Below are 25,804 nucleotides of genomic sequence, written 5' to 3'. Positions count from 1 at the left end.
GGAACTCTGCAGGAGGGCCCTGAATGGGGTGGGGTGGGAGGCAGGGCAAAAGGCTGTGGCTGGGAGCATGCGCTAGAGGAAGAGTTAAGGACGCACCATCACCCTGGCTGGTGCCCAGAGGCACGAGTCCGGGTCCTCTGTCCGCCCAGCTACACGCAGAGCCTGAGCACAGCTGGGGGGACACGGCAGGAAGCCGGAGGGGTGTGAGCGCATCCAGGACGAAGCTGCCGGGAACTGGGGTGCCCAGGAGGCCAGGGAGGCAGCGCCAACCTCTGGGTTCCGGCCAATTCCCAGATGAGCTTCCCTCGCCCTCGCCAAAGGGTCAGAAAGCAACACCGCCTGAGTTACTACCCTAAGGTGACCCCAGCAAGGAGACTGGCTCTAGGCCGCTGGAATGGCCCAGAGTGGCCGGCGATGGCCGCACCCCTCAGTTCTTCCGCCAGAGCCACTTGTCCCGAGTCCTGCATCGCAAGGCCGCGTTTCTTGGCCCCCTCCCTGGACGCGCCGTGCTGGGGAGCACCCCACTGTGCCCCAAACAGCTGGCCGTGGGCGGAGGCGCAGACCGCCCGCCGTCGGGTCTGTGCCGGCCGCGCCAGACCCGGCCCGGGCGCACCTGAGCCCGCGGCTCCGCGAGCTGGGGGGCGGGCCCGACGGGCGCCGGGGGGCGGGCCCGAGCGCCCGGACCCCGCGCGGGAGGCCCCGAGGCCCCGCCCCGCCCCGCCCCCCTCGCCTCATTGGCAGCCGCACGCGCGTCGGGGGTTGCCAGGGCGACGGATCGCTCCGCCGCGAGTCAGCGCCAAGCCCAGCCAGTCGGCCTCCGGCGGACCGAGCGGGGGAGGCCGGAGGGCGCGCGGCCGAGCGCAGCGCGCGGTGCGCGGGGGCCCCAGGCGGGCGCCTCCTCCCGGCCCGGCCCGGCCCCCTCCCGGCGCAGGGACCGGCCGGGGCGGGGGGCCCCGGAGCCCGCGCGGCCTCGGCCCCGTCGGGGAAGCCGGGGGGCGGCCGGGGCGGGGCGGGGCGATGCCGGGCGGCGGCGGCGTCGGCGGCCCCGGCCGGGGCCCTTGACCATGGGCATCGCCGAGTCCACGCCGGACGAGCTGCCGTCGGACGCGGAGGAGCAGCTGCGCAGCGGCGAGCAGCAGCTGGAGCTGAGCGGGCGGCGCCTGCGGCGGCTGCCCGGCGCCGTGTGCGCGCTGAGCCGCCTGCAGAAGCTGTACGTGAGCGGCACGGGGCTGCGCGAGCTGCCCGAGGAGATCGAGGAGCTGCGCGAGCTGCGCATCCTGGCGCTCGACTTCAACAAGCTGGAGCGCCTGCCCGACGGCCTGTGCCGCCTGCCGCGCCTCACGCGCCTCTACCTGGGCGGCAACCGGCTCCTGGCGCTGCCCGCGGACTTCGCGCAGCTGCAGAGCCTGCGCTGCCTCTGGATCGAGGGCAACTTCCTGCGGCGCTTCCCGCGGCCGCTGCTGCGCCTGGCGGCGCTGCAGTCCCTGCAGATGGGCGACAACCGCCTGCGCGCGCTGCCCGCCGAGCTGCCGCGCATGACCGGCCTGCGCGGCCTCTGGCTCTACGGGAACCGCTTCGAGGAGTTCCCGCCCGCGCTGCTGCGCATGGGGCGCCTGCACATCCTCGACCTGGACCGCAACCGCCTGGGCGGCTTCCCCGACCTGCACCCGCTGCGCGCGCTGCGCGTCTTCTCCTACGACCACAACCCGGTCACGGGGCCCCCGCGCGTCGCCGACACCGTGTTCCTCGTGGGCGAGGGCGCCGTCGAGCGCATGGCCGAGCGCGACGAGCCCCGCTCCCGGCCTCCGCCCCGCCGCCCGGCGCGGGCCTTTGAGGATGAAGAGGAGGAAGACCTGCTCATGGGGGGCGGGGTCTCCCGGGCGCTGGGGCCCCCCCCAGGCAGCCTGCGCGCCCTGGAAGCCGCTCCAGAGCTGGGCACCTGAGCCCGGGCGCGGGGTGATGGACTTCGGCCATTCTGGGAGGAGGAAGCGCTCTGGGAAGGTCTGTGGCACCGGCGCGCCCCTCCTTGGGGCAGCGCAGGGGCCACTTTGGGGACGCAGCAGGGAGCAGGCGGGCCTGGGGGCCATCTTCAGACATTGCTGGGTGCTCAGGAGACAGCACCGCGGGCGCTGATTTCTGGGCAGTTGGCAGACCAAGAAGTTCAGCTCTGCGCAGCCCCCTGGGGCGCCATCCAGTCTCTGAAAGTCACTGACAACGCAGCAGAGGTGCCAGCTTCCTCCTGGAGCCAGGGGCACCGCCACCCACTGCGCCAGCCCCTTCCGCTGAGCCGGGATGCTCTGGGCGCTCACCCCTGCCCCTTCTCCCGGAGCCCGGCTGTCCCAGGCCCACCCTTCCCGGTGCAGGAGCTGCTATCCCTGGGCAGGACAGCACCCCCGTGTGAGACAGACCTGCCCTCAGAGGAGGACCTGGCCGAGGGGTAGGGGCTTGGAGTTGGGCTGGTGCCCAGGACAGAAATGGGTTTTGGGGCCCTAACACCGCAGCTGCCCTTGCCCCTACTGGGGCTCACCGAACACCATACCTCCCACGCCAGGCCCCCCTGCGATTCGTGTGGGGATGGGGGCGCAGACGGTAGGGTCTCCTCCCCTGCCCTTCACTCTGTTCTTTTCTCTTAGCCTGTGCCTGGAATCTGGCTGGGAGGAGAGCGCACCCCCTCTCTCCGCCACAGCCCCAGCCTTCCAGCTGTCAAATTTGAAAAGAAGCCACGGTGCCTGGTGCCTCTAGGGCCTGCCACCCCGGAGAGAGCGCTCCTCGCTAGGAGGCTGCCCCGGCGCCTCTCGCTGCCTGCACTCTCCATTCCCTTAAATGGGCACAGGCAGGGTGGCTGGCACGGCCAGGGGCACGACGAGCACTGTGTGCCGCCGCTCCCTCAGCAGGGACAACCTCAAGGGGGTGAGGCGTGGGGCCGTTCCCAGGGCCAGATCTCCCCCAGCCAAGCAATAATGGGAGGAGGGGCCAGATGCGGGGACACTCAGGGACACGGTCGGGGCAGCGGCCCCGCATCGCTAGTGTTTTCTTTAGGAGAAAAAAACAAAACTGGCTGTAAACATAAATTATATTTCTTGGAGAAAGACTGTGCATTTCCCACATGCCTGTTTATTCATGAGCCCTGGGAGCGCCAGGTCGCTCGGCCATGGGCACGCGGGGCTCCCTCCGGCACTGCCTCTGTCCCTGCGGCCCAGCTCGGTGCCAGGCCGGCCCCGACAAGTGCTCGTGTCACCGGTGGCTTTGGCTGCTCGGGATGAGCCCGGGTCCTGCTGTCCTCTCCGCCCCTCAGCCCCCCACGCGCTCCTCCTCCGTCTCCCCCATCCTGATTCTCAGGTTCTGGCTTTCAGTGTATTTTCAACCCCCCTCCAGCTGGGCTGAACTTTTCTTTCCTTCACGGTACCGATGCCCCTCCCTCGCCCACTGCCCCGCTCATCTCTCTCCTGTCTCTCCCTCTGAGTCTGTTTTTCACGACTCTCTCCCCTCATTGTTCAGGAAAAAGAAAAAATAAAGATTTACAGGAAGAAATTTGTTAGACCTTAAGCCTAGAGAACCATCTCCCGTGGGAAGCGGCTGCTGGCCAGCATCCCCGTGACAACACGGCTGATGTCATCCAGGGCCAGGGGGTCAGGCCCTGCCCAGCAGCTCTGCTGCCCGCTGGGTTGGGCCTGGGTTGGCGGAGGCTGGGGGTGGATCTGGAGCATTCAGCTTGTAAGTGGGGTGGAAGGTCTCCCACGGGCAGGAAGAGCTGGTGGGGGTTGCTGGGAGGCGTTGGGGTCTGGGCCTGGCTGCGGACTGCCCCCTCCCCGGCCTCTTTCGTTGCCCACACAGTCTCCCCTGTGGCAGGCGCTGTCAGGGCCAGTGGCCCTTCTTGGGGTCTGGGAACTTGGAGGAAGGAATGTGAGCTGATCCCTGGGGGGAGGGGCTAGAGCTGAGCCAGTCCCCTCGCCTGAGACTCTGCCATTGACCCAATGACCTTGAACAAGTGGTGGCCTCAGTTTCTCCATCTGCACACAAGGAGCGGGTGTGTTTTGACCTGATGCTGCAGCTCGGCGGGCTTCATGCAAATCCTAGACAGAGGGAAGGGGGCGTGTGGGGTGACCCGGAACAACCGCTGGCTCTGGGAGCCTAGATTTTCTCTCTCCAGCCTGTTCCCTGCTGCGCTGGTCCACAAAACAAAGCCCTGTGAGGTACCCCCACCCCAGGACGGCCCTGCCTTGTACTCGCTCCCTTGCCACCATCAGAAGCCAGTTCCCTCTGGGAAGTTAGAGCATTTGGTTAAAGTGGGTGCTGATGCCCAGCTTGACCGCATTATTGAGGGGCTGTCTGCATGAGGAAGTGGGGGGCTGCTGTGGAGACAGGGGGCCTCCCAGGCGCCCTGTGATGAAGAGAGCACTGCCTGGGCATCCTGGCCTGCCCTCGCTTCACTGCCTGGGACTTCCCACTGGCCTTGGTGGAGCAGGGAGATGGGGAGACGAGTTTTGCAGGGCGCGCATAACCCAAGCCTCCGGGGACAGTCGGCGTGGGTGGGCCGTGGGGGGAGCAGGGCAAGAGGTCCTGGAAGAGTTGTGTTTGCGCCAAGGATGCAGAGCCGAAGCCAAGGGAGTTGGCTGAGGTCAGAGCAGGAGGGCTGGCAGTGGGGACTGTGTGGTCTGAGCAGGGCAGGAAGAGGCTGGGCCCTCGGAGGGAGGGACTTGTCCATACTTGGCTGTTAGGCCTCCTCACCCAGGCTGGACCCCAGCACACGAGATCACCCCACGCCATCCTAAGCCCTTCCTCTCCCGTGACTGCGACCCCTCCGGGCCCCAGAGCAGCAGAGGCGGGGCAGGGTGGGGGTTGGCTTCTCCTGGCTGTTACTGCCCTTCGCCTTCTTCCCACCGACTCCCAGGATTTGGGGGAAGTAGGAGAACAGGGTGCTCAGGAACTGGGGGCCCTGCCCAGGAGCACCTCCCTCCCTTCAGTGCCTCCGCCACGCTGGCCTGCTCAGCCATCTGGCCCCAGCCTCCTTAAGACACCTGCGCACACTTGTTCGGAGGATGGGCATTTATTAGCACAACCAGGTGTGCCACACAGAACATGTGTTCAGATGGGGGGCCCTGCCCGGGGGGCTCACAATCTAAACGAGACACAACACGGACACACAGGACACCGACACGGGGAGCAGGGCATCTTCAGGGGACACAGCTGGTCGGGGGCCCCAGGCTGGGCATACAGCATGTTCAAGCGTTGGCCTCTGGTGGTCTTTGTGTGGGGAGGAGAAGAGAGCAGGCCAGGGCCCAGGGCGGCCTTCCAGAAAGCAGTGGCATCCAGGAGGGACTTGCAGGGGCAGGAGACAGCGAGGGCAGAGGCCGGGCAGATATCTCAGCGTAGGCGTGGATGAAGAGACCCGGCCCACGAGGGCAGGAGAAGAGGCCAGAAGTCCAAGAGGCCCTGAGCCCGCAGCAAGGGCCTGCCCCTCTGCCCGCCGAGCTATCCCTGCCTCAGGCTGTTTTCCCAGAGAAATCCTGGCAAGGGGTTCTGGGGAGAAGGGTGCTCTGGGGCTACTTACCTGACCCTAGGGCGCCCTCCAATCTCTGGGACAGAGACCAGAAGTTATATCAAAAGATATAACGACCTTTCCGCCGGACCTCGAAACCAGGTCGTAAGAAATTAAGGGACAGGGAGGTGCGGCAGCTTCGGGGGGTGTACTAAGCACAGCGCCAGGAGGCAACTGTGCCCCCCCAGGTATGGGGGAACAGGAGGCCCCCTTTAGTCCACACAGGGGCAGGGCCAGCAGATGGACAAGTGACAGCAGGGGCTCCTTTTGTGTCTGGAACAGAGGCGGCCCCTTCCTTCAGAGGTACCCGGAGAGCTGGGGGCCTCCATTTCCCTGGGCTTGCGTGCGAGGGCAGGGCAAGGGCCTGGAAGCTTATTGCTCTTTTGTGGACTGAGAAACGGGCTGGAAAGGGACTAGCTTGCCTGGCCACAGGGACTGGTGGAGATTGGGACCCAGCTTGCCAGGCCCAGGGGCAGGGACTGGCCAAAGGCTCTTGAGTGGGAAAGAGATTTTTTAACCGTAAGGGGTTAAACCAGAGAAAGGCAGGACAAAGTCACGAGTCCAGCTAACAAATCCTGAGCTCTGTCCTTTTGGGGGTGGGGAGGTGGAGGGGCAGGAGGAGGAGAGGCTAGCCTGAACCCACAGTGACCCAGCTGGAGCTCAGGTGAGGGGGCGGGGGCAGGGCTGGAGGGGCCATTCTTTGGTTTTCTGACCTACTCTGGGGGGTGGGGAGAAGGCAGGCTGGGTGAGCCAAGGGGCACCCCTCAGGCCTCTGCTCTCCAGAGGCCTGGGGTCAACCCCGGCCCTGGAGGGGCGGCTCCTCCCCTGCTTTCTGGACAGCTGGTGGGTTGGGATTCCAGAGTGCGGCTGGGCTGGAAGCTCGGGAAGGACCTCATCACCAGCGAAGCCAAGGCCCAAAGGTGACAAGCGGAGGGGAGACAGCCCCAGGCTCCCGTCCCCCCACTGCCTCTCCCCTGGGAGGTGAGAGGGGGCTGGGACCCACGCAGGAAAAAGCCAAGGCCCTACTTTTTCATGATCCTTTATTAATCAGAACGGGCCTCGCCACAAAAAGCAGCGCCCGTTCCCACAAAAATATGATTTTGCAAAGAGGAAATCTTGCTGGCTTAGAGGGTGCGTGTGGTGGAAAAATTTTGTATGGTTTTTTTTCCTTTTTTTCTTCAGTGTTTCTTCATTTCTCTTCACTGCAACTTTTTTTTGTGATAGTGGGTTTCTGTTTTATATAAAACACTTGCGCTGAAGGACTCAAACACAATACAAACAGCGGCCACCGATCCCCACCCTGGGGTCCCAGCTGGGCTGGGGCGCTGGGCCACCCACCCCCTGGCTGTTTTTGTGGCTGTTTTCCTGGTCCCTTCCCTGGCGTCCGGGGCCAGTGGACAGGATCCTGGTCCTGGGGCAGGTGGGACTTATATAGCAGTTGTGGGGAGACGGTCACATAACAAGGTAACGACAAAGTCTAGGCGCCCACAAAGACGGCAGATGAGGCTCGTGAAGGGCCTGGGACACAGTGGCGAAGAGAGAGTGGGGCCAGGCCAGCCCCGGCTATCTCTGGAGGCTCTGTGGGGGGGAGGGCAGGTGGGTCTTGCGTTCAGGCAACGGTAATAATACTTTGCTCACGGGTAGCACCTTCAGAGTCCTCCTACTGCGACCCCCAGGTCAGGTGACAGCGGCCTCACAACCTCCCCTATGAGGTAGGTGAAGTATTATTACCATCAGTTGACAGATGGGGAAACTGAGGCCCCGGGAGTGCGGGTGATGTGCCCAAGGTCCTGGGATGGTGGCAGGCTCTGGTGTCCTTCTCCCACCCTCAAGTTCCCCCAATCCCTGTTCTCCAGTGGCCCTAGACCGCCCGCCCTCACCCCCCCACCTGCCTCCTCCGCGCCCCCGCCTGGCCCTGGCCCTCCACGTGCAGCTCCACCCCCACATCCCGGCTGGTCGGGGTCCAGAACCCAAGCAGGGTTCCCCAAGGTGCGTGCTCGGACGCGGCTGGGAAGCGCTCTTTGCATGTGTGATTGGCTGGGAGCTCTGTGGACGGGGCTCTGCAAGGGACGGTTCGATCCCCGGGCCCGGGGCGGGGCGCTCTCCCTGGCCTCCCCCGGAGGGGCCGGGGCACAGGGAACCAGGGCGGCTCCGAGGGAGGTGGACAGGACCCCTCCGCCTCTCGAGACTTCCCACAGCACCCTCTCGCTTCCACACAGCCTCCCGAGTCGCTGCCCTCCTGTCTCCCCTGGGGGCCGGTCCCTAGCCTTCCCCATAAAGACGGTGCGGACCCCCATTTTAAACAAAGCTACAATATAGAAAACTTTGGATTTACAAGAATGTGGTTGACTATTTGCTTTACACGAGCTCTCTTGACTCTACAGAATGATTCACCTACTGTGTGTGATGCTCAGATCCTCGGGCTGGGACGGGCGGGCTGGGAGATGCAATTGAAGAAAATTTGGAGATGGGCCAAAACGTGGCCTCCTGCCCCACCTACGGCCTCCTTCCTACCGGAGGAAAATGGCTTCCCAATACCCGTGCGGTGGCCACACTCTGCAAGGGGGGCCTGCCCAGCGCCTCGGTCCGGGGTGAGCCCCGGGCAGGGCTGTGGGCCGAGCCCAGGCTGCGGTGTTGGGGCGCCACCTGGCGGTGCGTGCTGGGGACGTCAGGTGCCGGCGCGCGGACCCCGGATTCCAGGCTATTCACCAGCTGGCTCCTGTCAATGCCCGGACCTGCAGGGATCAGGGGGCTTAAGCAGAGATCATCCCCCAAATCTGCGGCCTCCAGGGGGAACCAGGCCCGGTCTCTGCAGCAGCTGACACGGAGAAATCACAGCTACTCTGTGTGGGGCAGACTCAACACTCCCTGCTCTCTCTGCCTGAACTGGGAGAGGCAAACGGGCGGCTGCGGCTGTGCAGGCGACGGAGCTCAGAGGCCACGAGCAGCAGCAGTGACTGGGGCCACAAGCCTGGGGGCGAGGGGCCCGCGCGCGTGTGGCGGCAGGTCTGCCCAGACCCACCGGAGGAAGGGGGAGGAAGCAGGAAAGCATGGAGAATATTGCCACATGGCTGGGACTTGAACTCTGGGAAGGCCGAGGGCGTCTTTGGATGAGGGTGTCAGGGAAGAGAGTTAGTGGGGGCTTGGGACCCCTGAGAAGAAAGGGAGCAGGTGAGTCCCAGTGGAGCAGGATGTACACAGTAGGTGCCTAAAATGTGCGAGCCAGTGTTCAAGAGATGAAATCGCTGGGGTAGGAGCTACTGGGGAGCTCTGAGCAGAGGCCGGCACGGGGAGGGCAGGGAGCCGGCCCCGGGAGACAGCAGGAGGCAGCCCAGTGCTCAGCCCAGCTCGGCTGTCCCTCGTCCCCACCCCACGCTGCCCCCGCCCCACTCACCCCTCACCCACCCCCCAGCTCTGCATGCACTGCTGCCAGCCTCCAGCCCCACCTCACTTCGTGAAACCCTGCTCTCTGCATAGCGCCCAGCACTGCCAGCCCCGGCAGCCGGCGCGCCCCGCCCACACACACGCACACACGGTGGCCACAGGACTCAGGGCTGTGCTCCAGGACTCTGGAGCAGGCTGCATACGATCCCGGCATCAGGGCCCAGCCGGCACCTGAACTGCCCCGGGACGGGCCTCTCCTGGCCAGGCCGGGGCCAAACGCCTCGGCCTCCCCTCTCCTGGCCCCGCATGGGGGACCCGGGAGGAGGTGGCCTCTTTCCCCTCCAGGCACTGCCTTAAAGAAAACGGGGGGCCATGCCCACCTGGCGGGCCTCTGGAGGGATCTGCCCATCTGGCTCTCGAGCTCTCCCCCACTTCTTTAGCATCAGCAAGTCAGGAAGGAAAGGGGCAAAGCAGGAAAATGGCTCCCAGAGTCCCTCCCCCAGAGCTGGACTGGTGGGGGATGGGGCTGGTATTTCCTAGAAACTGGGCCCAACTATTCCTGGGCCCCCTCCCTGGCCGAGCCCTCAGGGTCCTCCCCTCCCCCACGGCAGGGGGGTCAGGCTGGGCATTGTGCATAAAGTGGTGAGGGCATGATGGCGACCCAGGCCCTTGGCCCCCCAGGCCTCCCTTGGCCCCACTCAGGCCTTCAGCTGGTGCCACTGGGCCACGGGCTGTCGGGGCCGGGCAATCATGTCCTTCCAGTGCTTCACCTCCCCAGGGCCGCTCTTCCAGGACAGGTAGATCTGGGGAGGAAGGGAAGAGGGTGGCATTAGAGGTACTGGCGGAGGCCTTGCCTCATGCCCCCACTGGGGGGAGACTCTCTATCTCCACAGCACCCTAACCTGTGATCATGGAAACAGCCAGGCCTCTTCAAGCCTGATCACCTACCCCTGGGGCCCCCTTCTTGCCTGCTCCCTCCCAGCCTGATCTACTTTCCTCGTTGGCCTCCCTGGGGAGCCTGGGCATGTCTGGCCCCCCAGAATCGGACTCGGGCCTGTTTTGTAGTGGGGGGTTGGAGGAGGGGTGGGGGCCCCTTGCTCCCACGCCCTCCCCATGCTCTACCTTTTGGGCACTATCTCTCCTTACTCACAGCCACTCCCTCTCCCGGGCACTTGCTACAGGCCAGGCAGGAAGCAGGGCTTTTTACAGCTTGGTCGTCACATCCGCACCTGTGCGGCAGGTATAGCAGGTGCTTGAAGAAGGTCACACTCATTGGCCGCTGTTTTGTTTTTCCCAGTGATATTATGACAATAGGACATTAGTGGAGGACCTGCCTATATGTGCTTCACTTAAAGTTGCAGTTTCTAAGAACCTATGGATGGCATTAAGTGAGGACTCGCCGTGTATGGTTACCCCGATTTTACAGATGGAGGAACTGAGGTGCAAAGAGTTAAGAGACTTACCCCAGAATTTATGAAGGGCACAGAGGGGCTGAGACCCAGTCTTTCTGGCTCTACACCACTAGCCCCAGCCTGCTGTCCTCTGCTTTAGGGGCTCACACCTTATGGGACCCCATGTGCAGCTGACCCTAGCTTGTGACTGACGCTGGCAGAATAGGGGGTGCCCTGAGCTACCCGGGCTGAAGTGAGGACAAATCCACCTTCGCTGTGGTTCACCCAACAGGAAGTAGAATCATTTCAAAAGGAGCTGTGACTGGTGGTCAGCAGCAGGGGGTCAGGTGAGCTTCAGGAGAGCTTAGATGTGGTTCCTTGGCCCTTGGCCTGAGCTATACAAGGAAGAGGCTCGGCAGGTCCCAAGACCAGTGTGTGGGTGATGGCCGTCCTGGGGAACAGTCTCATCTGTGACCCAGGACAGCTAGTCACGCTCCCTGGGCCTGGCCAGGTGGTGGGCCGGGTCAGCTCTTTGGACACTAGCCACCTCCCTCACCCCCAATAGCTAAGTTCTCCATTCCCATCAACCTGAGGGGCGTCTCCAGTTCTGCCCTATTCCCTGCGGGTGCCCAGGTTACCTTTCCCGTTTCCCCCCGAGGAGGCCAGGCCCTAGGGGACCCCTGTCCTTCCCTCACTGGCTTCTGGCATCCCTCTGCCGGCCCCAGCCATTGGCGTGGTCTCAGGACTGCCTGATCTAGGTACTGCACAAGCAGCTCCTCAGTGTTTGGTCCTCTCGGCACACAGTGAGGTTAGGACTCATTCTCATTTTGAGAGGCGGAAGTGAGGCTCCGAAGGCTACAAGTGACAGCAGGTGGGGCTGGAACCAGGACCCAGTCTGACTCCCGAGCCCCCGTGCTCAACACTAAACCATCCACAGCAGTAGATACTTCAAAGCTGATGTCACAGGACTGTGTCCTGGAAAACGCAAGGCCCAGCATAGACTCTTTGGGTTGATAGATGCAGAGGAGAGGCCACTTTCTACACGACCCTGTGGACTGCTGCAGGGTTGGCATTGGCAGCTCCTGTTTATAGATGAGGACCCCGAAGGTCAGAGAGGCCCGCGTCCGGCCTGAGGTCACGCAGCTGCAGGCAGCACGCGCGGCAGGAACAGAAGCCAGGTCTTTGGAGCCTGCCCTTCACCCCTCCCCAGCTCTCCCTCTGCAGATGGGGCCCCAGGTGACATTTCTCCAAGGACCTCCCCCTGTCTGAGGGTCCTCGCCCAAACCCCACTTTTGTGGAGCTTCTTTCTCCCACCTCCTTCTTCCCTCGTGCTCATGGCGATCTGTCTTTAGTTGACAGCCCACAGGCGGGCTCTGAGCGGGATCTCGTTCACCCTCCTTGTTTTCAGAAGAAATGGAGGCCCGGGGGTGCCGTCTCCCCGTGTTCGCCGTTCACCCACTGCTTCTTTAAGGATCAACCCTTGCCGGACCTGGCTGTGTGTCCCCCCGCCCCCCGGCTCCTACCTTGCCGATGACGTCGTTGCGGCTGAGTTTGTCCTTGTCCATGACGGTGATGATGATGGTCGTCTCCCTCAGCTTCTCCGTGGGGATATCGAAGGCAAAGGACTCGTTGAAGATGGGGTTCAGGTTCCTCTTCATGGTCACTGTCTTCTTCTTCTCCACGCGCTTGTCCTTGTACATCAGCCACACCTTCACGTAGGGGTCTGGGGGATGGGTCGAGGAAGGATCAGTGGGGCAGGAGGTGGGGCTCCCTAGGACCCCTTTTTCCTCCAGGTGAGGAAGCCAAAGCAGAAGGGGCTGAAGGCTTTCCCTAGAGGGCAAGGAAAGCTCAGGGGTGGGGGGCACCACGGAAGAGCTGGAAGGAGCCTTTGCATCATCTGGGGTCCCGTGAGCACCGCCGAGGAAACCAGCCCCCGAGTGGCCAGGTCTTGCCGAGGCCCCAGACAAGGGTGTCGGGGCTGGAGCTGGAACCCAGGTCTCCCCAGCAGCGTGCCCTTTCCTCCTGATTCGGGAAGGATGGAGTCCGAGGGGAGGCTGACACCGAGGATGCTCCAAAGGGAGCCAACAAGGGCTCTAGAGCAGGAGCTGGGGCCAGAAGCGGGGCGCAGGGGTTGGGGGTGAGGGCTGCCATGCAGTCCCCTGCTCCATATTCAGCATGACCCCAGTGTCCCCAGAACCTCCCCCGACCCGCCCACCCTGTCACGAGAAAGGGCCCGCACCTGATGTGCCCCCGATGTCCATGGCTTTGAGGTTCCGGGCTTTGATGATGTTCACGGTGATGGAGTTGGCAGAGGGGTTGTAGCAGAGAGACAGGAGCAGCTCCCCTCGGCTCCCCTGGAGACGCAGAGGGAGCGGTGAGGCTGGGCCGTGGGGAGGCCTGGGGGGCTGTTCCCTTAGGTTCCATGGGAGGGGTATGGAGACGGGTGAGGAAATGATAGCCAGCTCCCTGGCTGGCCCAACTGCCCACGCCCCCCACACTGACATGGGTGCTCACCCGCCCCGCCTGTTCCTCCTGTCACTCTGACTCCCCTCATCAGGCTTCCACCCAAGCCCAGCCTTCCACCTTCCTCGGGTTAAGGAGGAACTGGGGGCAGACCTGCCAGCACCCCCCGCCCCTCCCCAGCCCAGGGCCCGAGGCGGGGCCTCACACTCCCATCGCTGCATGGCTTCAGATCCTTCCAGAAGGTCTGCATCTGGGTCAGGTCCACCTTGTTGAGGGGGATGGACACCTCCCCAATGGGGTCGTTGCGGCTAAAGCGGTCGTAGTCCAGGACCTGGAGGTAGAGGACCCTCTGCACCACCTTCTCGTAGGGGAAACCTGGGGGAAGACAGTGCAGGTGAGGTGGAGGCTGAGGGGCCACCGGCCGGGCACAGCAGGCTGCACCCTCTCAGACACTCTTGCGTTGCGGAGAACTGGCAGGGGTCCTTGCCCCCCGGAGGGTCTCCTGCCCATCTCACAGCGGGGAGACCAAGGCGCTGATGGCTTAAGCGACTTGCTCAGAGCTCTGAAGAGCATCATGGGGCATCTGCTCCCTGTCGTCGTGTGCCCGTCCCAGCAGCCGCTGCCCCTCTGCTCGCCAGCAGTGCTGCCACCGGGGCACGGGGCGAGGGCTCCAGCAGAGATGGCCCCACTGCAGGAGGGCGCGCCCCGGGAGGGTTAGGACAGAGGGCCATGCCAAGACACAGAATGAGGAGGGGCTGCACGTCCTGAGGCCCCTTGCCAGCACTTTGCCGGCCCACCAGCCTTCCCAAAGGGACCCTCAGCTGTCCCCTCTCACTGCCACCTCCCTCACCCATGCCACTGGGCACCTCTTGCCCAGACAGTCCCCAGAGCTTCCAAACTGCTCTCCCGCTGCATGCTTCTCCTTCAGCCCATTCTCAACACAGCAGCCAGAGCGAGCTTTTAAAAATAGAAATTCACATCCTGCTCAAACCCTTTCAAGGCCCCGGGGCACTTCCAGGCTCGGAGCCCGGCCTTGGCTCCTTCCCCAGCTTCGCCCGCTGTCCTCTCCCTGCTCGGCTCAAGACGGGGTGGCTCCTGACGGGGCTCGGGGCTCGGGGGTCAGCCACCCGAGGTGCCCTCCTGCCCTTCAGCCCACCGGTTTGTCCCGCCACACCCCTCACAGCCATCTGGCCTGTTCTCTTCCTTTAAGTCTCAGCTGGCTCTCCTGGCGCCCCAGATGGGTGGGGCCCCTGGTTCTACCCTCTAGAGCTTTCCTTTCACGGATGTATCACCAGCTGTAATGGAGATTTCTTGCTCTCCCCTGGAGCCTGACTCCCTCCCTTGGAGAGGATTTCCGGGAAGGCATCTCTGTCCTCAGCCACCAGATCCCAGTTTCTAACGTGGCTTCTGGCACGTAGTAGGCACTCGATAAATAAGTTAAGTGAATAAACAATTGAACCAATGAATAAATGCCGGCAAAGTGGTCCGATGGTGCGATGGGTATGGAATGGGAGCTAAGGCGAGGGTGGGGTGGGGGAGAGGGGGAGTAGGAGGGAGCCTGGGAGGGTCTGGAGCTGGAGTCACCGTCCCTGGGGAGGCTGGAGGAGGGGCCAGCCAGGTCGGACACTCCCCAGGAGTGCTGAGACTGTGGCCACATAGCGTGCGGCTTAGTTATCTGCACACCTGTGTCCTGTGTAGACCAGGAATGCCCCGAGGGCCGCCCCAGCATCCAGGACAGTGCTACACCCCCATCCTGAGCCAAGGCTTTCACTGGCTGTGCCATCTCCAAATTGGCCCCCACACTGACCTGGGGGGAGGGTCCATAAACAAAGGGCACCCCTTAGCTCCCCCTCAGTGCTTTCTTTAGTAGCTAGCAGGCTTTATTTAGCAGCTGGCTGTCACCTTGCAGAAGGGGCACCAGATGGGAAAGCGTCCCTGGGGTGCACATGGAAGCTTCTGGAGAGCCAGTGTGATTTATTCTCCTGGGTGAAAGGGTTAGGGCTTCTTTAAGTGGGTTGAGGCACTCAAAGTCCCTGGGTCAGAAATCACTTCCTGATCACACACCTGGCTTCCTGGTTACCCTGAATCCTCAGAGATAAGACACAAAGAGAAGTCTTAATCATTCCCCAGCATCAGAGGGGTGGGGCTGTCCACACGGGAGGTGTCAGGGGATGGGAACAGATGGAGGGCACTTAGCAAATGGGCATAAAGTGGTTTATAAAGCATCCGGCACAGCTGTAAATGCTTTTTACCATTTACTGATCTGCTTAATCCTCACTCTTATTATCTTTTACAGGTGAGGAAACAGTTCAGAGAGGTTCAGGAACTTGCCCCAGGTCACACAGCTAGAAGAGATGGAGCCAGGATTCACACTCAGGTAGCCTGGACCACACCTGTGCCCGCAACTTGCAGGACGGTGGTTCTAGAAGCACCACCTCTGGGTCCTGTGGGTGCCTGCCTTCCTGCCTGCCCTTCTTGGGGGTCCTGTGCCTGGGTTGAAACCATGGGCGGTCGTCTTGCTCACCTGGGCTGTGACGCCCGCTTCACAGGGCCCTGTAACCTGAACCCTGCCGTGCACACAAGTTAACTGCACTAAGACACCGGCCCGCGTGGGCAGGTGCAAGCACACATGTGTGCATCTAGACATCGTGGTGTGGGTGGCGGCAGTAGGGGGCTGGGGGGGTGGGCACCAGCCTCACCTTCAAAGAGGAAGGTCTCATTCCAGTGGGGGTTCAGGTTCTTGCGCTTCACCTTGGTCTCCAGCTTGTGCTTCTTGTCCGGCAGCAGGTAGATCTTGACAAAGGGGTCACTAGTGCCGCTGAAGTCCTTGGCGGGCAGCTCCTGGGCCTTCATGATCTTCACAGTGAGCGTGGACTCCTGGAAGTTGTAGCCCACGCTGAACTGGATCCGGCCCAGGTTCTCTCGGCTGCAGCCCTCATGGGCCTCGTCCTCCTCGGAGCCTGGGGACAGCTGGGGGAGGGGGAAAGGGTTGGCAAGGATTCTGCGTCCCCCAAGTCCGCACAGCTTAGCACAGTCCAGCTGCTGAGAGCTGCCCTGCCCCCTGCCCCCAGGCCCGCCCCGGCCCCCTAGGCCCGCCCCTGGCCCCCCAGGTCCATGTTCACATTCAGGTGAGGATGCTCAGGTGGTGGGTCAGTGCCTCGGCCGGGGACACACAGGGAGGGAGGGCAGAGCCAGGACAGCCCCTGTCTCCTGAACCCCAGAGCAGTGCGCACCCCATTCCTGGAAGTCGGGGTCTGCCCCTACCCCCCAGGTCACAGCTGAGCGGCGCACCTGGGTCCTGGGCTCCCCACCCCGCCACAGCCCTGAGGGGTGCTGTGAGGTACACCAGCGCCAAGCCCTGCTATGAAGCAGGCGAGGGAGGCCGTTCACGTCTCACAAGAGTTTCCCGAGGTGTTTCTCTGGAAGGTGGCTCTCTGGGGCTCTAGGCATATGTGATTTACAAAGCGAGAGAGGCAAATTCGCAGGAGCCATGCCTATTTGTGTAATCAGGGATCTTAAAATATAGACTCCCAGGCCCGTCCCTGGGGAGCCTGATTTGATGGCGCTGGGGTGGGGGCCTGGACCTCAGAATTGTTTAAAGGGACCTCGGGATTGTTCCGCTCACCAGGGCTGAGGCCCCCTGGAGGGGAGGGCTACCCTGCTTTCCAGACCCAGCCCCCGGGCGTGATCATCTGGGCCCCCCAGCAACGCACAGACACAGGGAGGGGAGGGTGGGAGGCATCCCGCCCCCTGGCTGACATGGACAAAACAGGAAGAAATTGGGGGCCTCCCAACCAAGTGTTCCCACTGTGGCTGCTCAGAGGGAGATTTTAGATCCTGGCCCCACCCCCAACCTTCCACCCCAGCCATCTGGCACCTGCCCCAGACCCCACCCCGGGCCTGGGGGGTCCATGCAGCATCCGTTTATAAAAGCCCCTCAGCAGACTGGCTGAGAGCCGGGGTGCAGGAGGGGGGAAACAGGGCGCCACGCTGGAGAGACAACTGCTGGCATCTATTTTCTCTCCCCCTCTCCCCTTCTGGAACGTTCTCTGCACCCTCTCCTTCCTGTTGGAGGGGCACCCCGAGGCTCTGAAATACTAGATGGCACAGATGGTAAGAAGACGCGCAGTGTGCACCTACCATGGCAGAAGACTCTTACATCACCTTCTCACTGAATCCTGACAACAGCCGGGCCGTCATCACCACTCTCTAGTGGGGGAGACTGGCTCAGAGAGGTTAAGTCACAGGTCCGAGACGGCACAGCAGTACGAGCTCCCTGCCTTACAAGTCCACTCTCCACCAAAGCAATCCCAGGCCAATTCTGAGACCTCCCCCCAAGCCAGCGAGGACTCACCTGCCCCAGGTGGGAAGCCTCTACACACTATTAACGCAGACGACGCACGCGCCTGCCCTGAGCCACGTGCTTCACCCTCCTTTGCTCTGTCCACCAGCCTCTCCTGGATCATAAAAATATCTCACAGAGCAGGTTTTCCTAGGTCCCTGCTCAGCCCAGAGCAGGAAGATGGGCATTCCTATTGTCACATGACATATGAGGAAACTGAGGCACAGAGAGGCCATTTTGGTGGAAGAGCTATGGCGACGGCCCATCCTCCTCTCTGACCCCTCTTGCCTCGGCCGCCTCTCCTGACCAGCTGTGGGAGCCTGACTCCTGTCTTCTGACCCCCGACTTCTGACAGCGGGGGACCTGGCGGTCATATGGGCCAGTGACCCTGCCTCGGCCTGGCGGGGGGGCAGTTAGATCCAGCATCTCAGCATCCACTGAGCAAGGAGAGGGCGCAGGGGCCTGTGCTTCTCCTCTGCCTGCCCTCTCGGCCCCTCCCTGGGCGGGCTGGGCAAGGGCCGTCCCTCCTGGGAACCTGCTACCAGGAAGCTGTAGCCAATTAAGAGGCTGTGCAGGGAAGAAGGCCGGTGTGTGGCGATGGCTGGCCCAAAGGAGAGCACAGCCCAGGCCCACCTATGGGGGGCGGATGGACAGGGCAGTGCTGGCACACGGCGGGTGGGGCAGGGAGGAGGGGGTGGGGAGGCCCGAGGGAGACCAGCTGAGGAATGGGGAGCTCTGACACGCCAATCTGCAGGGAAGACACGTGCCGCCTCTGGGCCCAGCCCGGGCCTGCTGACCGGGAACCCGCACTTAAGATGCTGGCAATTCGTGTGCATATGCCCATCCGAGAGGCTCCGGGCTGGATGAGGGCAGGGGAATGGACGGTTAAAGCCACCCGGAACCTTAAACAGCAGAAGGGTGGGACCTGGGGGCTGGGGACCAGCCCAGGGACGGTGGGGGCTGCGGTGCCAGGACTATGGGTGAGGGAACCCTGAATCGAATGTCAGGACTGAGGAAGGACTACGAGCCACCCAGTCCCCTTCCTCTCTAGCGGAGAGGGGCTCCAGGTCCAGGCAGGGGGAGCGGCTTGTCCCAGGGCCCCTATTCACTAGCACCACAGCAGGCCACGGCCCAAGCCTCACGCGCGCTCTAGGCCTTCCTGGGACTGGAGCTGACTCCTGTCTGCAAATCTCAGCTGCCCATTCACCATGTCCTCACTCTGGCCCTGGCCTCCGAGTGGTGCCCTTTGAGCTCTGTAGGGTGAACAGTGTGAACCACCGCTGCCTCCACTATGGGAACCACAAATTCTGCCTTTGGTGGGCAGCCCCAGCCTGCGGACTGGGGTCCTGGTGGGGTGTGGACAAGAGTACCCCAGCATAGCTGGCCCCATCCAGGGGTCAGAACTGCTCTCCTGTTCACTTCGGGCCTCCACCTGCCCCAGCAACAGGGGTTGGTGAAGGCCCCGAGGACAGGCCCCTTGGCTGGGAGCAGCTCCTCAGGCCTCCCCTCGATGGGACGCCACTCTGAAGGAGGGGACGCCTCTGCCCCAAGTGCTCTGTCCACTAGCCTCTCCCGAGATCATAAGGATATCTCTGAGTAGGCTTTCCTAGGTCCCTGCTCAGCCCAGGCAGGGACTGAAGGAAGACGGGCATTCCTATTGTCACTTGACATATGAGGAAACTGAGGCACAGAGAGGCCACTTTGGTGGGAGAGCCGGGAAAGCACCCAGGCCCTGCTCCCTCAGTCACCAGGCGCTGGTGGGCGGCCTTGCTGAGTGGACGGACGAATGCCACGCTGTCGCCAATTTCCCCACGCGCCCCTCCCCCTGCCTGGCCTCTGGGCCTGCTCACCATGAGCATCTCGCTGGTGAGGGAGTTGACGAGGTCCGAGACGGAGGAACGGGGCTCGGTCCGGCGGTCAGACTCATCGTGGGGCGTCTGGCCGGGCACCGGGGCTGTGTTCACCGCCTTCCCTCCTGCCGGCAACCTGGGGGTAGGGAGTCCAAATGAGCACAGGCCGAGGTGGGCTGGGCTGGGCGCCACGGGCCTGGTGGCAGCAGGACCTTCTCTGAGACCACGCAGCTGCCACCTTGTTCACCGGGAGGCCTGGTTTTCCTCAGAGACCAGGGCCTAGGGCCTGCCCTCCTTATAGCTGGCACCCCTGGCCTGGACCCCAGTGTGATCCAGTTTGACTTCCCCCTGGGGTGTTGTGTTAGCGGGTGACCCCAGAAAAATCTCCTGCCCTCCAGTCACTGCTTACACGATGGTCTGGGGCGTGACCCCTACCCAAGGCCTGCCCCACCCTGACTCGCCCGCTCGGCAGGGCTGGCTCCGTGGGGCGTGTCCAGACCAACTCACTGCATCGGCGCCCTCAGCACCACGCCCAGTGTCTAGCACTGGTGCCCTCGGCACATGCCCAGCGTCTAGCTCCCGGAGGCCCCACCTCTGTTTGCTCAGGTCAGCAAGTACATAGGTGCCCTTCGACGTGAGACCGGCCGGGTGAGGTCAGGGCCACCGTGCGCAGAACTTTCTATGGTGACAGAAGTGTCCTAGGTCCGTGATGTCCATGTGTGGCGAATGATTTTGATTGAAAGTAATTTAGCTGTGAAGAGCCACTTCTTGGCTGGGGAAGCCTACGCCCCTTGCTCCCCGGCCCCACCCTCCCGCTCTAGGGCTGCACATTGACAAGGCTGTCATCCAGGGTCCGAGCAACATGGGGCACCGCCGAGAACCCCCGGACCTGACCATTCCACGCCAGGCCCTGTCTGCACCCGATTCCACGCTGTGCCTGGGAAGCCGCGCTCTCTGGCCAGCACCGGGCGATGAGCCCCGGCTCCGTCCAGCCGGAGGCCAGGACGGGGGCACTAAGAACCTGCCCAGGGACCAGGCTGGAACATCCATGAGGAGAGGCGGGGGCAGGCAGCGTGGAAGAGCCGGGCAGACGGCAGCAGGGGCTCAGGATCGGCTACGAAGGGACAGCGCACAGGACTAGAGCCACAGACTCGACACCCACGCGCCAGACACAAGCTTCGGTGTGGACCAGCTGCCAGCCAGGTTGGCCACCGCAGGCAAGACAGACATGCGCGGAAGGTGCCAGCCCTGGAGGGGGGACACCGGGACCCCCCCGCAGGGCGTGCGCACACACAGGAGCACACATGAACCGATACTGGGGTACGGGGAGGGGATGGCACAGGCAGCAGAGGGGACCCCGGGAGACACACGTGGGGAGACCAGGCATGCCGAGCTGCACGCGGGCGTCGGGCCAGGACCGGAAGGCACAGGGAGCCGCTTCAGGGACTAGAAGCCGCGAGCATCGGGCGCGCCTGCCGAGACCCTGGCCTCGGCTGGACAAGGGAGGACCCCACCCCGCCCCACCCGGGCCATGCGGGCACCCCCAGAGGCACGGCCACAGCAGTGCACGCACACCACACACAGACACACACGGACACGCGAGCGGACACGTGCTCACGCAGACAGGCACGGGAGGAAGAGGAGATTGAAATAGCTGGAGAGGTAAAGTCAGGTTAAAAATAGAGCAGGAGAGGAGAGCACGCGAGGTTGACTGCTGAAGGTATGAGAAAGTCGGAGTTATTTTGGCCACACCACAGCGTCAGCGCAGCTGCAAAGCAGCCTGGGAAGAGATGGTCAGCGCCACGGAAGCTACCGGAGGTCACAGGACAGAGAGACAGAGAGAGCACAGAGGCAGAGGGAGAGGCGGAGGGGCGCGTCACCGGCCCGGGACATCCCTGTGAGGAGCAGATGGGGGGCAGGAGAGGGGGAGAGAGAGGCCAAGAAAGGTTAGTTGGAGACGAGCGGAGGAGGCTGCTGGGGGACAAGGGGCCAAGGAGGAGCGAGGCGGCCGAGAGGAGAGGCAGAGAGGCGGGAGACACACACCAGGACAGAAGAAACATGGCGGCTTCGGGGCGAGGAGAGCGATGGGGTGGCCAGGTCCCTGCCCTGCACCCCACCAGGGTGGGGGTGGGGCCACGGTTGGAAACCATTTGGATCCCAAGGAGCAATGGCTGACGAGGATGTGGGAGCATGAGGTGAGATGGGGGCAGGTGGAATGGCAGAGCCAGGAGTGGGCCAGGGTGGCCTTGGCTTCCCGCCCTCCAGGGCCAAGGGCATTCTGAAGTCCTTGGGGCCCCCAGAGATGGGGATTCCGCATGGGGGGGCCTCAGAGCCACCTGGAACCCAGGAGAGGGGCGGTGACCAACCCTCCCACCTCCCTCGGGACCTGGTCGCTCGTCTCCCAGGAGCTGGCTGCCTACACATTAGGGCTCCCTGTCTCCCCACCAACCATCAAGGGACACCCAGCCCTCTGAGGGTGACCCTGGGACAGCCCCGGGGCCTTAGATCTGGCAGGTTCAGGGTATGACACCAACTGAGCTGACCTCAGGGATCAGCTGCGGTAAAGGAGGGGGCGCTGGGGCAGGAGGGAAGACCCTATGTCTGGACAGGAAGACCCAAAAGCTGGACAGGACGAGACAGCTGGCCCCGGCCCACCTGCCCGAGGTCCCAGAGCCAAGTGGAGCCCTGAGGGGCCTGGTGCCCAGCGGGTGGTGCCAATGCCAACCCTGGGGACGGGGAGACTGTGGGGAAGGAGAGCTCAGTTCTGGACCCCCTGGCAGCGGCCTCACCTGGGGAACACCCCTGGAGCCATGAGAAATGAGTTTCCAGGATGGGGTGGGTGTGACCAGGTGGGAATGCATGTGTCCACTGGGAAAGTCAGGTTGGGCGGGGCCCGGGGCCTCCACCTCCACACGCACCTTTCCCAGGATGGCAGGGGACAAGCTGATGTAATGATCAGAAGGGATGGGTGTGTTAAAATATGGAGTGAGACCTAAGTGGCAAGGAGGCAAAAATAGGCTGTGGGTGAAAATGGAGCCAGTTAATTAACACATGGGTGATGTGAAATCTCGTTTCCAGCCTGCATCTGCTCCCTCACGCTTCACACCTTTCCCCAGCATGGGGCTCGGTTTCTTAGCAGACTTTCAGAGGGCTCCGGCCTCCCTCCTGCAGCCTCTCGCCCTCCCGTGGCCCCGGCCCTCTCCCGGCAGCCCTCTGGCCTGCCTGGGGCCCAGTTCTGAGGCCAGACTCAGGAAGCATCTGAAGCGCCAGGTGGGTGGGAAGTGTGACACCACCTGAGCCTCTGAGAGAAAGAGCTGGTCCTGCTCCCCCCCACCCTAACCCCAGGACTTCTGCCTCTGCCCGCCACAGACATGCGGCTGTGGACTTGGGGATGGGGAGGATATGAGAGGGCTGCTCTCCAGAAGCCACGAGAGGGACTCCTGTTGGCCGTCTGACTCGGCCGACCCGCCCCCACCCCAGAGCCCCTGGCAGCCACCTGGGACAGTCCCTTCTTGCACCTCAGTCCCCTGCCCAGCTCACAGATCTGGCAAGCGGCCCACCCCCCTTCCCTCACTAGAAGCTTAGCGTGTCCGAGCTGGAAGGGGCCACACTGTCCAAGTCTTCGTTTGACAGGCAGGACAGTGGCCCAGGGATAGGCTGTGACCTGCTCAGGGTTGCAGAGTGAGGCCCTGGCTGAAGTGGAGCGACGGGCAGGCGTCCTGGCTGTGGGGCCTTAGGCCTGGCGAGAAGCAGACCTGCCCCCGGAGATGAGCCTCCTCCCATGACTACAGGTGTGTGGCCCAGCCCGTGGCCAGGGGAGAGGCACCCAGCCAGTGCAGGACCCCTGGCCTTGGGACCTCCAACCTCTTGCCTTCCGATGAGCAGTGTCCACACCCCACCCCCCTGAGACAGGCCCAGCAGAGGCTGAGCTCCCGAGCCCACGCGCAGCTGAGCGCCCAGCCCTCTGCCTGGCTGTGCTGTGGCCACAGGGGCTATTCCTGGTCCCCTCAGGGGTCTGGGGCCAGCAGCAGGGCTGAAGCCACAGGGAGGGGCACCTGCTGGCTGCCTCTGCTTCCCCCGTCCCTCCTCCTGGGACCTCCAGGGATGCGTTCCTGTTTCTTTCTGGCCACCAGACTCCCCCCATGCCCCAGCCCTCCCTGCCAGGAGCTCCTCCTCTTCAGCCCACCGTGGAGTGTGCGACCACAGCCCCCTCGGGCCCCCAGGCAAGAGGGAGGTTGAGGTGGCGGGGATGAGGGAGCGGGGCCAGGGCCCCTTCCCTAACATCCCTGCTGCCCACCAACCACCAGAGAAACAGGGATTTCTGGGCCAGGGTGGGGCAGAGATGAAAGATGAGGGCAGCAGAGGGGAGCCAAGCAGGGAGATGGGGTAGAGGCTGGCTTGCTCCGGGCGAGGCGCGGGCAAGCAGGCCCGGGGAGCAGGCTTGATCCAGAATGGTCCCAGGACGGCCGCGTGGGCCTCAGACCCAAGGGATACCACCACGCGGCCCCGTGAGGGCGCCGGCCGGGGAGGGGCTGTCCTCCCGCTCCAGCATCTGCTGAAGGCCACGGCGCCACCGCCGCCTGGTCCAGCAGCCGGGCCGTCAGGCGGGCGGCCTCTCGCGCCTCCTTCTCTGCCGCTGCCGTCGCGCCGCAGGCCCTCGCCTGTGCTCGTACCTCTTGTCCCCCTGAGCGTTCTGGGTCTGCTGGGTTCCTGGGTTTTGCAGGTCAGGGATATTGGCAAAGTCATCCTGCTCCGAAAGCCCTAAGACCAAGGATAGCACCACCATCCGGCCTTCCCTGCCCGGGCGGGCAGCCCACCAGCCGGGGTGAAGCGGGAGGCCCCAGGGGCGGGGGCGGGAGGGGAAGGAGAGAGAGACAGAGACAAAGAGAGAGAAGAAAACAGCGTAAGAAACTGGCCCTGCAGGAGAGAAACCAAACTTCAGCACTGTCAACAGGTGTAGAGCAGAGGGGGCTGGCAGGGAGGGGGCAGGGAGGGCGTTTCCATGCCCCAGGCCTTGCGCCCTGGGGGCCAGAGCAAGGTTCTCTGGAGAGGGAGGAGGCAGGGATGGCCGAGGCTGCTGTGCCTGGGACTTTGCTGGGGAGCAGAGCACAGGCCCTGGGGCACCCTGACTTCCAGGGCTAATTCATTTGAATTGCACAAAGGCCAGAGGCTACTGGCTCTGACCACAGGGTCCCTGGGAGAAGAGGGAGGGCTCTGGTGCCTTCTTGCTTCAGGTCTGTGCAAGCAGGTGTGGGTTTCCAGGTGGGAGGTTCTTAGAAAGTTCAGGATCCAGTGGGCACCGAGCCCTCTGCTTATGGAAGGTCTGATAAAGACGTCCCTTTGGGTCTTGTTCGGCAGGTGTCCTTGATGCCAGCAGCTCCCTCCCCCAGGTCCCTGGACACATGCCCTTCAGAGGAGCATGGACCCCTTTCCGCACGGGAGCCGGCCATGGTAGGCCTTCTGCATCTGCCTTCCTGAAGATCTGGGAGTGACCGCCAAGGCTTTGGGGTCTTGAAGACGCAGTTCCGAAGGCACGAAGACCAAAGGTGGAGAGAAAGTGCAAAGGTGGAGAGAAAGTGCAGGCATGTGGTGTGGCCTGGAGATATCCTGGCAGGACAGAGGGAAGCCTGTGTCCACCGTAGGGGGGTCTGGAGGGATCCCGCTCTGAGGGAGGCCCAATCTAGGAAGATTGGACAGGGCGAGAGAGGCCCTCGAATAGGACAGGTGTCACTACACGGGGCCACAGGTCAAGGTCATCATTCCAGGCCACCACTGGCTCACAGCAGGGTCACCTGTATTTTCCAAAGGTGTCCTCTCAAAAACATCTGAATTCGTGGGCATTTTCCAGAAGCTCATTGAGTGCTGCGTCACGCCCCCAACAGCAGCAGGGGGTGTGAAGGTTTCCAGGCAGGCATGAAAGCAGGACTCAAGAAAGGCCAAGAGGAGATGAAAGTCGATGGAATGTTCCAGAGGCAAGGGACATGGGGTGAGAAGGTCTACCACATCAACTCCCACCCAGGAGGGCGAGGTTTAGGGAGGAAGAGCGGGCTGTGGCTAATTCTTGGAGAGGTTATTAAGAAGAGAACTCTGTAAGAAGGGCATCTGGATGGGGCAAGGTGGCCGGGGGTCTCAGAAAGCAGGGGTGGCCACGGGGTCTGAGCGTGAGGGAGCTGAGTGGCTGCTTCTAGTTGTCGTCTCTGTCCTGGGCACGGTTATTCCAGGCTGACACCTGCGTTGGCATCGAACTTTTGGGAAACAACTCCCCCCTTCCCTCAGGACAAATCCTCATTTCTTTGTTCTCTGCCCACCGGTACTGTTTTAGAGTTGGTAAAATTCCATTTGGCTGCTTGGGAGCTAGTTGAGCTGGGGGAAGGCGAACCCAAGGAAAACAACATGTTTTTCCCTGGTTAATGCATTTTTCAGATACTCCTTTTGCTCGTCTTAAAAACAAAGCAGCTCTTCTCCATAGATCCCCAATTTGTCATTCTCTGCAGCATCGCAGGCTGCAGGGCTGAGAAGGGGAGAATTTGGGGAGAAGTTGGTGGTCATGGGGGATCACACCCAATAAGCAGGAGGAATATCTCCATCCCCACAAGAAGGTGGGATCTTGGGGGCCTGGCCAGCGCTCTCACCTTGACTCTTGACCTGCACCGCCAGCACGGGGCAGGGGCGCGGAGGCAAGAGAAGGGTCTCAGCCACCTGCCAGCTACGCTGCGAGGCAGAGGTCAGGGCGGCAGACTACAGCTGGTGGCCCGTTTTCGTACAGCCCACAAGCTAAGAATGGGTTGTACATTTTTAAATGTGATAGGGACCACATGTGTCCTGCAAAGCCTAA

At 62.9% G+C, this 25,804-nt stretch overlaps 2 protein-coding genes across 6 annotated transcripts in view; one reads left to right on the top strand and one right to left on the bottom strand.

The window, feature by feature from the left end:
- The first annotated feature begins 1,064 nt into the window (after positions 1-1,064).
- LRRC10B (leucine rich repeat containing 10B) lies at positions 1,065-3,680 on the top strand. Its single transcript, XM_037517776.2, has one exon. It carries the CDS (start codon positions 1,065-1,067, stop codon positions 1,941-1,943), a length of 879 nt encoding a protein of 292 aa, XP_037373673.1. The 3' UTR covers positions 1,944-3,680.
- A 5,211-nt stretch (positions 3,681-8,891) lies between these two features.
- SYT7 (synaptotagmin 7) overlaps positions 8,892-25,804 on the bottom strand; it is a 54,492-nt gene continuing 37,579 nt past the window's right edge. For 2 of the 5 annotated variants that reach the window (XM_037517726.2, XM_054697565.1), the window contains 7 exons: positions 23,643-23,765; positions 18,970-19,105; positions 15,477-15,747; positions 12,983-13,152; positions 12,554-12,668; positions 11,838-12,037; positions 8,959-9,726 (listed from right to left, as the gene is read on the bottom strand). In XM_037517726.2, coding sequence (XP_037373623.1) covers positions 9,622-9,726; positions 11,838-12,037; positions 12,554-12,668; positions 12,983-13,152; positions 15,477-15,747; positions 18,970-19,105; positions 23,643-23,765 — 1,120 coding nt within the window. In that variant the 3' untranslated portion in view covers positions 8,959-9,621. Of the gene's footprint in view, positions 9,727-11,837; positions 12,038-12,553; positions 12,669-12,982; positions 13,153-15,476; positions 15,748-18,969; positions 19,106-23,642; positions 23,766-25,804 lie in introns of all 5 variants that reach the window. The other 3 variants (XM_054697566.1, XM_037517724.1, XM_037517725.2) reach the window with 2 other exon arrangements.

Source organism: Talpa occidentalis, unplaced genomic scaffold (genome assembly GCF_014898055.3).
Source record: "Talpa occidentalis isolate TD23 unplaced genomic scaffold, MPIMG_talOcc4v2.1 talOcc4.17, whole genome shotgun sequence".
NCBI lineage: Eukaryota > Metazoa > Chordata > Mammalia > Eulipotyphla > Talpidae > Talpa > Talpa occidentalis.
This window is presented reverse-complemented; position numbering and strand designations above follow the sequence as displayed.